The sequence below is a fragment of the Passer montanus genome, unplaced genomic scaffold (assembly GCF_014805655.1).
Source record: "Passer montanus isolate IOZ18808 unplaced genomic scaffold, ASM1480565v1 scaffold1, whole genome shotgun sequence".
NCBI lineage: Eukaryota > Metazoa > Chordata > Aves > Passeriformes > Passeridae > Passer > Passer montanus.
In genome coordinates, this window is record NW_024356504.1 from 10,438,778 (window position 1) to 10,451,666 (window position 12,889).

The following is a 12,889-nucleotide window of genomic DNA, read 5'->3' on the forward strand; positions in this document are numbered from 1 at the left end:
TGGAAAGTCTATAAAAGCAGTATGTTTAGTGTTTCATACTATATCAAAAATTCATACCACCATCACCACTGAATGACAGAGAAATAATTCTGACTAGCAGTCAGACCCACTCTGTGTTTCTTTACCTTCATCCATCTTTCTGCTGCCATCCAAGGAATACATGTGTGTATAGTCTAATTTTGACCAAAAAAATAAATCTAGTATTTTCTAACTCTTTTCTGATACCACTCATACTTGTGCTCAGGTTTTTTAATAAACATATGCAGTAACATACGAAACTTGTTTTAAAAAAATGCCAGATTTTAACTAATAAATATCCTTCTTCTTTTGGTTCTACAGACACTTAGAAACTCCCTCCCATGATACTGATCTATTGCTCCTCACTGATAACAGCTGCATTCCTTTAGAGGAAATAAAAAAAGACACACAAACCTTAGAGAAAGGTAAGGGACACTCCTTGATTTTTAAGATGAGCAGTCTAATTTATTTGATTTGTTGCGAAATAGCAACAGGTTGTTGAGAATGCAGCTTGTAAATCATTGCTCTGCAGTTTATAGGCAACAACTGCAGGTGTGTGCAGGTACGAATGAGAGACCTCATTGCCAGAATTCAGGCAGTAAAATGATTTGAAGGGTGCCTGACCATTCTTGAATGGCTTGGAATCATTCTATAAAAAGCAGGAAGAGCAACAAGATGTACACTGCTAATCTAGAATTCCATCTCTTCTAGAGATGGGACACATTTGGCCTTCAGACCTGGTTTATTGTCACAGGTAAAACACAGTTCAGTCTCTTAATCACCAAACATAAATCCACAAATTTCTGCATTAAGTAAAACTGTCAAAATACCCAGCATCATCTACCAAACTGCAGGAAAACCAAGTATATTAGAAAATAAAGCCCTGTATCCAAATTACAGACAGTGCGTCCTACAGACATTATCACAGAATTTTGTGGCTCACTGAAACAGGATTACTTTTCCTAAATACTAACAAGCAGCTAGAAGTATGGTTAAGTATATGGTTTGCTATATAAATAACAGGCACTTCAGACCTCCTGCAGGTATCCTGGATTATAAATATAAACCAGATAAATATGATCTGGTCCTGTTACTCACACACTGCTAGTAAAGTGTGTTACAAAAAAAGGGAAATCAAAAGACAAATTCTGTTACATTAGGCATGTTTAATTTACATCCAAGTTGAAGCAAATCTCGTATCAACAAAGCTTGTCAGAAATATTTATAGGAAGCCTTTAGTGAGGGAAGAGCGTATTTCATTAGCAGACTAGTTGATAGGGATGTGTCAATTTGGAATTATATTAAATATGGTTTTAACATGCTGTTTTGTTTAATATATACCACAGTTCCAAAACAAAACTACCTTAAATAAAATCAGTTTTTTAGCATTTCTAAGATGGGTAATTTTCATACTGAGACATTCTCTTTCAATGTAACATAAAAGCAAATACTCTAAATCAGAACCTGCACTGCCAATACACTCTAATACATAAGGAAGTGCATATTTTAAAAAACCTTTTTCTGCTGAATGAGGTATCTAAACCATTCTGGGGTGTATCCAATTTCTGATATCAATATCAATGTTATTTGGATCTCAACTGGATGATGCACTGTTTCAGAATACTGGCAGCTATTGAAAGGCAGGCATCTTTTTTGCCAAATAAATGAACCAGTCTTAAATGAAATGAGAAATAAAACTATTGCAAAATACTCAAGGAAAGAAAAGGAAAGTTGCTCTTGAAAAAAAAATATGTACACATACATTTAATGAAGAAATTGAAGGTAACTGCACCTGTAAATCTCACAAGTTAGAGCATCACACAAACCTTTGAATCCTCATCTGTAAACGTGAGTATCTGTGACACAAAGACTGTGCTGACAGTAATCTGGTTTAGATCTTAGCTGTGGAACTCCTGACAGGGCTGCTTTACTGGCAGGAATGACAAATGCTGCAACAAAAGCACTTCTCTTTTTTCAAGTCTCAATCTCTTTACGGTAGAGATACTACTTTAATACTAATGGCTAAACATAAATAATGACCCTTAGGTTTTATTCACACACTACACACTACACAATAGCTAAATGAAGCTAAGCTGAAGAGTCTGTAATCTAGTTACCCCCAGATGGAAAAAAGTCATCTCTGATAAAAACTAGATACCATGAATGAGCTTTTACACTATGCTGCCTTGATGTGAGCTCCAAAATACTATTAAACATTAAACTGAAAAATAACTGATTCAAACCCTTTGCTTCAAACCAACCAAAACAGAACTACCATCTTATCAGGAGTCTGGGGCATTTGTTATTTTGCATGCACTGTACCTTACACAGTATGTTAAATCTGCTGGAATCACTGTTTAACTCAAGACAGAGCAGAAGAACACACAAAATGCATATGTTCTGATCTGCTAGAAAGCATGAATATACACCCAGAAAAATTTACTGAAAATCTGAAAAATTCAGGTTTTATCATACTTAGTCATCATTTATTTCTTGTATCTTGGTAACAAATGTCATCATTGACCCATCCAACTCCCAAATCCCATGAAAAGTAGTTTTCTAAAGGGGAAAATCAGTATTTTCACTAGCAATCCAACCTATGCTGAAAAGAATCACCCAAGTTTGATTTGTGTATGAATAAATTATAACTGATGCAATAGGTAAGCAAGAGCAGTAAAATATGCTGGCAGACTGAAGCAAAGCTTTCCTGAGTTGCTCTCATACGTCCAAGGCACTATGCAGCACAACTGTCCATTTGCCTTTCAATATCCATATTTTCCAAGCTGGGCACTGGAGCTACAGCAGTATGAAACCTGTGGAAGATGCAGCCCCTCCTTCTGAAAAAGAATCCAAACCTCCCCCTAAGAAAATCACCCGCTGAAGCTGTTTTCATCCATCAAATGCAAAATCTGCTTCCTATTTTTATACAATCCTGATAGGAATGACATTTTAAGCTCATCATGTTTTTCTAACATTTTTTACCCAGAAAACTGGTAGTTCTTTGATTATGAAACTTAAATGATCTCAGTTCTGGCTGAGCTCCAAGACATAAGCACTTTCTTCTGCTGTCTCAGCTATTCTCCTGATGTCAAAGACACATGAAAATAAATGTGAACCATATGGCTCCCCAGCAGATTACTCACACTCCTGCATCAATGAGGGCAAAGCAACGCATTGTCACCAGTGCAGAAATATCTTAGGCACGTGAAAATTTCAAAAGGCTGGAAAAAAACATGTGTGAAGCATGCTTTTGGATTAAAGCTCTATCTTAGACCAGTGGAAATGCTGCATTTCTGACACTATACTACCAATTTGTCTGCTTTTTACATACTCAGTGTCATATAAACCATTATGGCAAGAAGGATTAGCACCATTCTCCACCTGCTCCATGACTTTCCATGCTGTGTTTCATCAAGTCTAACACCACAAAACAGCAAAGCCTAATCCTTCCTGATAATCCAGGTCAGAACGCTGCTTATAAAAGCCAGCTTGCTTCCCAACCCTCATAGAAAACAAAACCTAGGAAAAGACTGTATCCAGAAATTGCTTCTACCTCTTTCTCTTGCCTCTCCTTCTATCCCATTATCTTCCAAAATGTATTTTCTAAGAGTCTACATACACTCAATTTACAAACTTCCAACCCTGAATGATAAAACACTTTTCCTACATGCTGGAAATCTACATTAAGAGGAAATCCTGTGATATAAAACACACCGTCCAAAAGAAACATGTAGTCTTGAGGACAAGGGTGGTATTTTCTAGAAGAAATCTGAATTTCAAAGTCTAGAAGGGAGCTACATACTCAGTTGGAAATTAGAGGAAATTTGAGAGAAGAGGGACAATGCTGTGGAACACCACCACCTACCTAGAGCACTTCACTGGTCTATCCTTCTATGAGCTTCCTTTAGGGTAAAGCCAAAGCTAAATTCACCTCACAGGAGGAGCTGGATGGGAATGCTTCCCCAATACCAGATTTAAGTCACATTAGAACAGGTTTTTGAAAATTATTAGCTCACATACAAGACTGACAGGAATACAGAGGATTTAATTTGTATTTTAAGCATTTTACCTCACTGTGAAGTGTTTTGTCCGAAATCTTGCAAAAATGTTTAATTGTTAGGGTACATACTAAAAGCTGGAACCCGACCACTATAATTTCAGTGAAAGCTTTAAGTTACTTCCTCCACCTCCAGAGTGTTTTTCTTGTCATGTTCATCATACTAGTCCAGTTTCTCCATTCTGCAAACACCATCAGCCTGTGGGGAGGAGTGGAGATGGTTAAGTGCTCTCTGCCTCACCATTTCCTCTAAACACCAGCTGCTGTTCCACAGCTGATTATTCCTGACCTTGGCCCCAGCTTGGTGAGGAGGAAAGTCCTTCCAGGGATCCCTGTAGGAACATCCATGCATAACAATTGCATTGGCTGAGCTCTCTTATGACAGTACAGGCAATGCTTTGTCCCATCCTACCTGTGACTTCTGTGAATGGCTATTTCATGCAAACACAGCTACCCATTCAGCTGACTGACACTGCATTTACAACCATATTTTATGCATCTATCATGAACATCTTCTGACAAAACTATTTTGTTTGATGTTTTCTAAACCAACAAAAACATCATGTAATGCACAAACTGTCTCTCTGGTTGTATTGTGTGCAAAGTGCACTAATTTATAACAGAGAACTTATTTAAAAATATAAAAACATAATTAGTTGCACAAATCATTCTCAAAACTAGTGAGAGCCTGCTTTATAACCCCTCTTTTAAATTTTTAACAATTCTCACCACAGTATTCCTTATTCCAGATGAAGAGATGCTGTCATGGTATATACCCTGTTCTGTCATTCTGTGTGAGTTTGAGCTAAGACATGCACTACATTTCACTGAATTTATTTGCATTTCTTGCTTTTTAATGCTCAGATGAGCTGACTTATTTTAAAATCAAATACAAGAACCCCCCAACCTGTTAGCATTTCATAACATGAGTCAACAAACAGCAATAAAAACATATTCCTCATTAACAAGGAAATTCCAAGCCTGGTTGCTGGCAACATAAATAACTGCAAGATGCCATGAAAAAAGAAATGCCTGCATTTAGTTGCAGGTGTTTTCCCATAGTAAACCAGCACCACCACTTCTGACTCATTTAGAGTTGAAGTTGCTATCATTAACCAGCAATTAAACATGCAGCTTAAGTTCAAAGCTCAGGTCCTGTCTTGTGCTATTGACCTTACACCAAATAAAATTTTATCCCTCTATGAAGATAATTCAGAAGAAGCTACACCTTCCTAAAGATTTCACACCTTCTTTCACATTATGCATGGCCACATAGATAAAGCAATCTCAGTAGGTTAGCAGCTCTACAAAATTCAAGCAGTACTTTACAGCACATATTGAAGGAACTGCAACAGGGATGTCTTTGTGTTTTCAAATTCCTCATCATCTTTAAATCATCAGCAAAATCAAAAAATAGCAAGAGCACTTAGAGACCAAAGGGTTTTCTCAGAGCCCTCAGTGACCTGCCCATTCCTAATGAACCAAAGTACATCCCAAAGCACTCTAAAGACAGTACCCTAATTAGTGGAATGGCAGGACCTGTGATTGTGGCCACAGGATGACCTTGCTCATGACAGCGATGATGTTAATGGCAACAGAGAGATAAGTGACTGAGGATATCAACCAGACTGTGTGATGGCACCACCTCCTGCTGGTGATAATCACCTTATCAGATAAGCTGCTGCTGGCCATCCCAAGTGACTCTGCAGGCAAGGCAGAGAAGTTTCAGCTACAGGACACTGAAGTTGAAATGGCAGAGGAAAGCAGGAGCTCCTTGTGTTTCTTAAGAGATGCATCTGTGATTAATGTGCTATGGCGAGTTAATACCGGCACCAAAGCGCAAAAGACAGGACTTCACAAGGTCCCCACAGGTCTTTCAATTGCACACCATTCTGTAAATTAAATTTGCATATTCTTCTACATCAGAAAAAAACATGAAGCATTTAGAAGCAGGTACCTCACCAAAGCAGGGAGAATCACAGAATCATCAAATTATTAAGGTTGGAAAAGACCTCTAAGATCATCAAATAATTTTGGACTGAATACCACCATGACTCTTAAACTGTATCATGAAGTGCCATGTCTGCTTGTTTTCTGAATACCTTCCAGGGATGGCAATTTCTCCACTTCCCTGGGGAGCCTGTTCCAATGCTTAACTTCTCTTTCAGTGAAGCAACTTTTCCTAATATCCAACCTAAACCTCTCCTGGCACACTTTGAGGTCATTTCCCCTTGTCTGTGAGAAGAGACCCCCACCTTGCTCCAGCCTTTTCTGGAATTGTAGAGAGCAGTAAGATCTCCCCTGAACCTCCTTTTCTCCACTGAACACCCACAGCTCCCTCTGCTGCTCCTCATAGGATTTATGTTCCAGACCCTTCACAAGTTTCATTATCCTTCCCTGGAAGGGCACATATCCCCCCACAGCTGAGCTGCAATGTGGAACTCAGTGTTCCTCAGTGCACACAATATAGGAATGGTCAGGGTGTTGGACTGATATCCTCAACAGCAATTCCAGGTTTTTCAGCTTGCTGTGGAGCAGATGAAACAGCAGTGGGGTGCCAGAACTGAACAGGGCAACTGAAAGGAGGTCCAATGGCATTTTGAGCACTCCAGCCCTGTATTCCATACATGCCTAAGTCCCGACTAATACTGTGCATGCACGCTTGCACTGCTACTTGAAGATGAACATCCTTCTTTCTGATATGAAGGCAGGTCTGTGAAATGGGACAGGCACGTGGACTATCCAGTAATACACTTTGGCATCCATTAAAGAAACTCTGCAATGACTAATGACCTGCTGAATCAAACTGAAATTGCTTCAATAGACTGAGAAAGGTAAGTAAAATACACAACAGGGATTACAACTGCCAGCAGTAATGAAGGCACTCCATCACCATTTGCTAAGAGATTTAAAAATGTGCACATCTGTAAAAATACACACATCTTATAAAGAAAATGCTAATGGTAAAATTTGTCTATTCTTTATGGACTGTAATTTTTATTTACTGACTGAGTCGCCTGCAACCTAGGCAAGGGATGTATTAATTTCTTCTCGTTGCTGTCTTTATTTGTTTAAATGGATATACTGTTAAAGAAACTCTGTATTTATCCCTGTGTAACAGTCACAAGCAATAGCACTTAGGGCCATCTCAGTCATGCGGTTTTTGCCATCACACTACAGGGTTAATTGCTGAGAACAAAATTATCTTCTGCTAGCTCTGCCCCACCTGAATGATCCACAGCAGCTGTGTGCCTCATTTAGCTGGCAGGTAAACTGATTGTAAGACTAATCGAGCAGAATTCTTGCTAGGCTCCTCTTTATCTGACCCAATACATATGGTTTCAAGGGCTGTGTAAATACAGAGATGCATCAGCTGTGCTAGATGGATTTATATACAAAATGCCTGCTTCCTAAGTGCTGAAGAGATTGTAGTTACAAGCAATTTAGAATTATCCCTTTGTCAGGTCAATTAGAAAGAAAATATAAGACTTACAGGATCACGTTAGCATTTTTTTTTAAATTCTCAATTTAAGAATTATTATATAGAAATCTTGATGTTGACTACAGGTCACACAACCCTCTCCCCCTTTTCCAGTCAGTAAAAGAGAGTTTACAGTCAACTTCATATTCACTTATATGAAAACAGACCAGAAAAAAAGACAGGACAGAGGATCTGACAGTGCCCCACTAAGTAGAACAGAAAATGGTATAACATGTCAGGAAATAGCTTAGGAAGACAACCTCCATCAAGGAGGTATTCAGGCATGTAAGGGAGGCAAGGAATCTCGACAGCCTTTCTTCTGCACTGGCTCTTTTCAGTCTGCTCACTGAAAAAGTCTCATAGAACTCAACCTTATATTTAGATTCAAATATTCAATTTAGAAAAGCTTGCCTCTTGTCTTTTACTGTGGAAGATGAATGAGTTTAAAGTATGAATAAAATACCTTCCAATGTACACTGCTATCAGTTTTGCTAGTATAGATTACATAATTTTCAGGTGAGTATCACGCAATAGCTCTTAAGTAATACAGGGTTCTGTATTTGATTTCTTGGAACTTAGGTTGGTGCATCTATATTAAAGACAATACTTTTTAAAAAATACTATCAATGCACACATAGACTACTTGCTCTTTCTATTTCTATATCTTCAGTGGATATACCCAAATGTATTTTTTTTAAATGAAATAAGTACAATTTTTGTATGTGTATGAGTGCACACACAGATAAACATTTATTACTCTGGCCACAAATACCTCAGTTAGATAAATCATTAATCATAACATTGAAATACTGTAGTTTCTCTTGCAGAAAGGGAAGTTCCTTTCAACTAAATTGTTTATTATGTCAACTACAATTAAAGCTTATTGTTACATGCACATACTACAACTTCCAAGTTTGTCCCCTGAATTGTTTCCTTTCACTGTATCACCTGTGCACATACTCACAATAAAATTGTAGTCTTCTGTGTGGGTGGGAATGACTGTTTGATGTAAAAAGCCTGTTTTCAGTCTATGACGAATAATCAACTAACTTCTTCAGCAGATGAAAATGTTAAAGCAGCAGCATGCAGATAATATTGTCCCCAAGACAATTTTCTAAATACTAATCTAATTTTAGATTTTTAAATACTACTAGAGGTTTACTGAGTCACTTACACCTTTTTGGCACTTTAATAAAATAGGTCCCCAACTAGTACTGCATCTTTAATATCACACAGCACCTCAAGAGTGTTCCATGTAAACCCATTTCAAAAGTCATGCCTGTCCCTCCTGTGCACAGGAACATTCCCTAACAGAGCAAAGAGGATTCAGACCCTCACATCCAAACTCCTGCTCAAACTGAACAGCAGCATCTGGAAGGAAAGTTAGTTATAAGAACATTTATATCACAAACATGATTTCTAGGCACATCCACACCACTCAGTTACATGGAACAACTCTGTATGGGCAGCAATGAGGAGTCTCACCTACTCCTTGGCTCACAGTTTTAAGGAATAAATCCATAGAGGAGATCTAAATGCACCAGAGTTGAAGGAGGCAAATCCCTGCTCTTTAGAAGATGCAGTTCACTATTAATAAGTCTAAAACAAGTATCATAAACTGCAAACATAAACTGTAAATTTATCCTTCCCAGAAATATATGCTGCAAATGTATCTTTGCTAACTTAAGACCAAATTCTTATTTGTACACAAAACCATTGCAAAGTACAGAAATATCCTCTGGTATCTGAAAAACAGAAACTATTGAAATAATGTCTACCATACACAACATTCATCAGTTCCAAATAAAAGAAAGCTTATATTGTTTTTAGAGAAGAACTCTCACCAATACTGTATTACAGAGAGCTGACAGCTGCAATACATTTAGCTAAGGAAAATAAAATGAGCTAAAGCACTCTCCCTACAGTACCTGTTTCAACTATTTTGAACACAACTCCCAACATTAACTACAAACAGCTACATAATTCAAATAGCAAGCAGGTAGGAGCTTCCAACAGACTTCAAACTTTTACAACAACAGTCTAACAGACAAGAAGTCAAAAGAAAGTAAGAGTATTTTACTACATATTTTTGAGCAAGTCACAAAATGAACATCATGGAGTGACCTTTTTATGATCTGTTCAATTACAAATCATCATACTTATCTAACCACAACATTTATTTTATTTTGAGAAACAGGAATAATTTTTTGGGTACAAAGAGTTAGTACTTACGGGTAAAATGATTAGAAGTGGATGGATTGACACTATCACCACTGTCAGCACTTTCACTGCTGGAAATGTCATCATCTGATTCCCTCACAGAGGAACAAGGTGAGGAGCCATCAACTTCTTCAAACTTCCTCTTTAAAATTCCACTCATTGCTGCAATGCTGTCACATGTACCTGTAACAGGAACAGAGGCAATGAGGCACTGAAACATCCAGCTGCAGAATATGCAATCATAAACTTCAAAGTAATTTTTATTTCAAAATAGAAGTAAATTGCCACTTCTAGTCCTGAATAATCATTTAATATGAAATTACACTTGACTAATTAGGAGAGTGAAGCCATAAAGAAGAAAAAAAATCTTAAGTCCTGCACTAACTTGACATGTATGGAGGTGATTATTTCATTAGAATAATCTTTAACAGATTGCTTTCAGGGAGTATTTTTCCCACTATGTCAACAGAATCCCTATCTTCTTCCAGGTTATGTTGTGAAATTTCAAACAAAGAAAACAATGATGGACCTGGTCCCTCCTTTGGCTGCCACAGGAGGAAGGAAAGTTCACAACCGGGGATGAAATTAAGAAGAAATCACCTTGAACACTATAGTTCCCAATGCTAAATATAAGTGATGTAACCAGTGTTCACAGCACCCTTTAAGAATTTAAATTTAATTTTAATTAATCTGATAATTCAAATATTACAGACAGATAAAAGACAGTGAAGGCACAAGACCATATATGAATTTGTGCTCAGTAAACACCTGGACTTCTGAAGTTACCCATACCAGTTAAAGACACCAAATGTTCTCCTCTCCCAGCTACCACAGGTTTATGAAAGGCACCCTTGACCAAGCTGATCTCCTCCTGTTATAAGGTGACCTGCCTTGTGGTAGATGCAAAGGCTGTGGATGTTGTCTACCTGGACTTTACTAAAGCCTTTGACAATGTTTCCCACAGCATCCTCATGGAGAAACTGACTGCTTACATCTTGGATGGGTGTAAAAACTGGCTGGCTGGATGGTCCAGAGAGCGTTGGGGAATGGAATGAAATCCAGTCGGTGGCTGGTCACTAGTGGTGTTTCCCCGCATTCCGCTGAGGCCAGTCCTGTTTAAATATCTTTATCAGTGATCTGGACAAGGGGATCAAGTGTCCATCCCCTCGGCCAGTTTGCAGATGGCAGTAAGCTGGCCATGAGTCCAAAGAAGGGCAATGAAGCTGGGGAAGGTCTAGAAAGTGACTCATATGAGGAGCAGCTGAGAGAGCTGGGACTGTTCAGTCTGGAGAAAAGGAGACTTGGGGAGGACCTCATCACTCTCTAAAACTCCCTGAAAGGACTTTTTAGCCAGCTGGGGGCTGGCTTCTTCTTCCAGGTAACAAGTGACAGGACAAGAGGAAATGGCCCTCAAGCTATTCCAGGGAGGTTTGGATTGGGTATTGGGAAAGATTTCTTCAACACAAGGGTGGTCAAGCATGGGAATGGGCTGCCCAGAGAAGTCACCATTCCTGGAGGTATTTAAAAGACATGCAGATGTGGCACTTGGGTACATGGTTTAGTGGTGGACTGGTCAAGTTAATGGTTGGACTCAATGATCTTTGAGGTATTTTCCAACCTAAATTATTCTGTGATATCAAAATGAAGAAATTACATGCCTATATATTCCTGAGGTTGAGTAGGATATTATAAAGCTAAGTCTTCATGCAGAAATTTACCAGCATGTCCTGGTTCCAGCCAGGACAAGGTTAATTTTTGGTAGTAGCCTGGAGGGGACATGGCCAGAACACCAAGGTTATTCTGTACTACCTCACATCATTACTGAGGGCAGAGGGAAGGAAGTCCTTTCTGGGGAGTAGAAGTTCCTTATGGCTCCAATTCCAAACCAGAGAGAGCTGGTGTTGTCTACTGTGGCTTTCCACAGAGAGCAATAACATTTCTTTTCTTGTACTCTCTGTCATGAATATTGTTGCCCTTACTGTTCCTCTTCTTATCTCATTGCTATTTCCAGTAATTTGTTCTTATCTGAACCCACGATCTTCACCTTTTGTGCCTCCTATTCTCCTCTCCAGAGCACTGCAGGAGGGAGGGAGAGTGATTTGGAGAGTTTCTGTGGGAGCAATAAACTGGGGAGTACCCCCTAAACCGTGACACAGCGGAGAGAGAAATATTGCATGTAATTAACTAACTGAGGAGAGATCAAGAACAGCTGGAGCCTGCCCAGAGGAAGCAGCACTGCCACCATCCTGCCTGCAGCACTGCAAAGACAAATGCTCCTAACACTTACCCAGGCAAAAAGTTTGTCTGGGATTGATGACACACTGCACATGTCAGGGATACACAACCCAGCACTTAGGACTTGACAAAGGGTTCTGCCCAATCCCACTGAAAGCAAGAAAAATAAAAAATTCATTTACATTGCTCATGAGACAGAACTATTAAAATCTCTACAGCTACCTTTAGGATTCCTTAATTCTGGACCAGCCACATTCTGTTCCTTCCAGGAAGCTGAACTAGATACCCTCCAGAACTCCCTTCCAACCAACATTTCTATGGCTCTGTGTTTAAAACCCAAATATATCTGTGAGGAAGCTTACATAAGCTGGGCTAAATGGCTACTATAGAAGACAAGGTTAAAGCAGATATTCCAGAACTGGCCAAAACGTTTAACAATTAGCACATTTCAGGGTTTTGGCTCAGGCCACTTCTTGCTCTCCTGGATTATGCAGGATGAAGCAGGTGCCAGAACCATTCCCAGCAGGCAGGCTGGATGAGGGCACCTGGGTTTTGGCAGAGGCCTGACAGCTTAGCCTTTGTGGACATGAGCTGTGTCCTGCCACCTGGCAGCAGAAGGCAGAGAATGCTGTCCCTAGCCCGTGTCTGTCTTATCTTTTCAATTAGTACAGAGGCAGTCTCAGGGATGGAGCTGCTGTGCTCTGACCCTGCCAGCACAGTACTTCAGCAGGTTCTGTGCTATCTTTGCTCCCACTTGGCCTCATACTAAGTAGTTTCAATGTCTCCTATGTATTCTACAGCTCCCTTCAAGCCCCAACATGAGCTTCTTTCCTGGAAAAAACAAAGTGACAGTGTGAAGAGAATTGCAACCTTTTAGC

The 12,889-nt window shown here is 39.2% G+C and overlaps 1 protein-coding gene across 7 annotated transcripts in view; it reads right to left on the minus strand.

The window, feature by feature from the left end:
* The window catches only part of CSRNP3 (cysteine and serine rich nuclear protein 3), a 66,416-nt gene that overhangs the window by 15,203 nt on the left and 38,324 nt on the right, over positions 1 to 12,889 (minus strand). For all 7 annotated transcript variants that reach the window (XR_005626616.1, XR_005626610.1, XR_005626612.1 and 4 more), the window contains exon 2: positions 9,789 to 9,959. Coding sequence is in view for 4 of the 7 variants with exons in the window: in XM_039700234.1 (XP_039556168.1) it covers positions 9,789 to 9,959 (171 nt within the window). In the remaining 3 variants the exon portion in view is untranslated. The remainder of the gene's footprint in view (positions 1 to 9,788; positions 9,960 to 12,889) is intronic.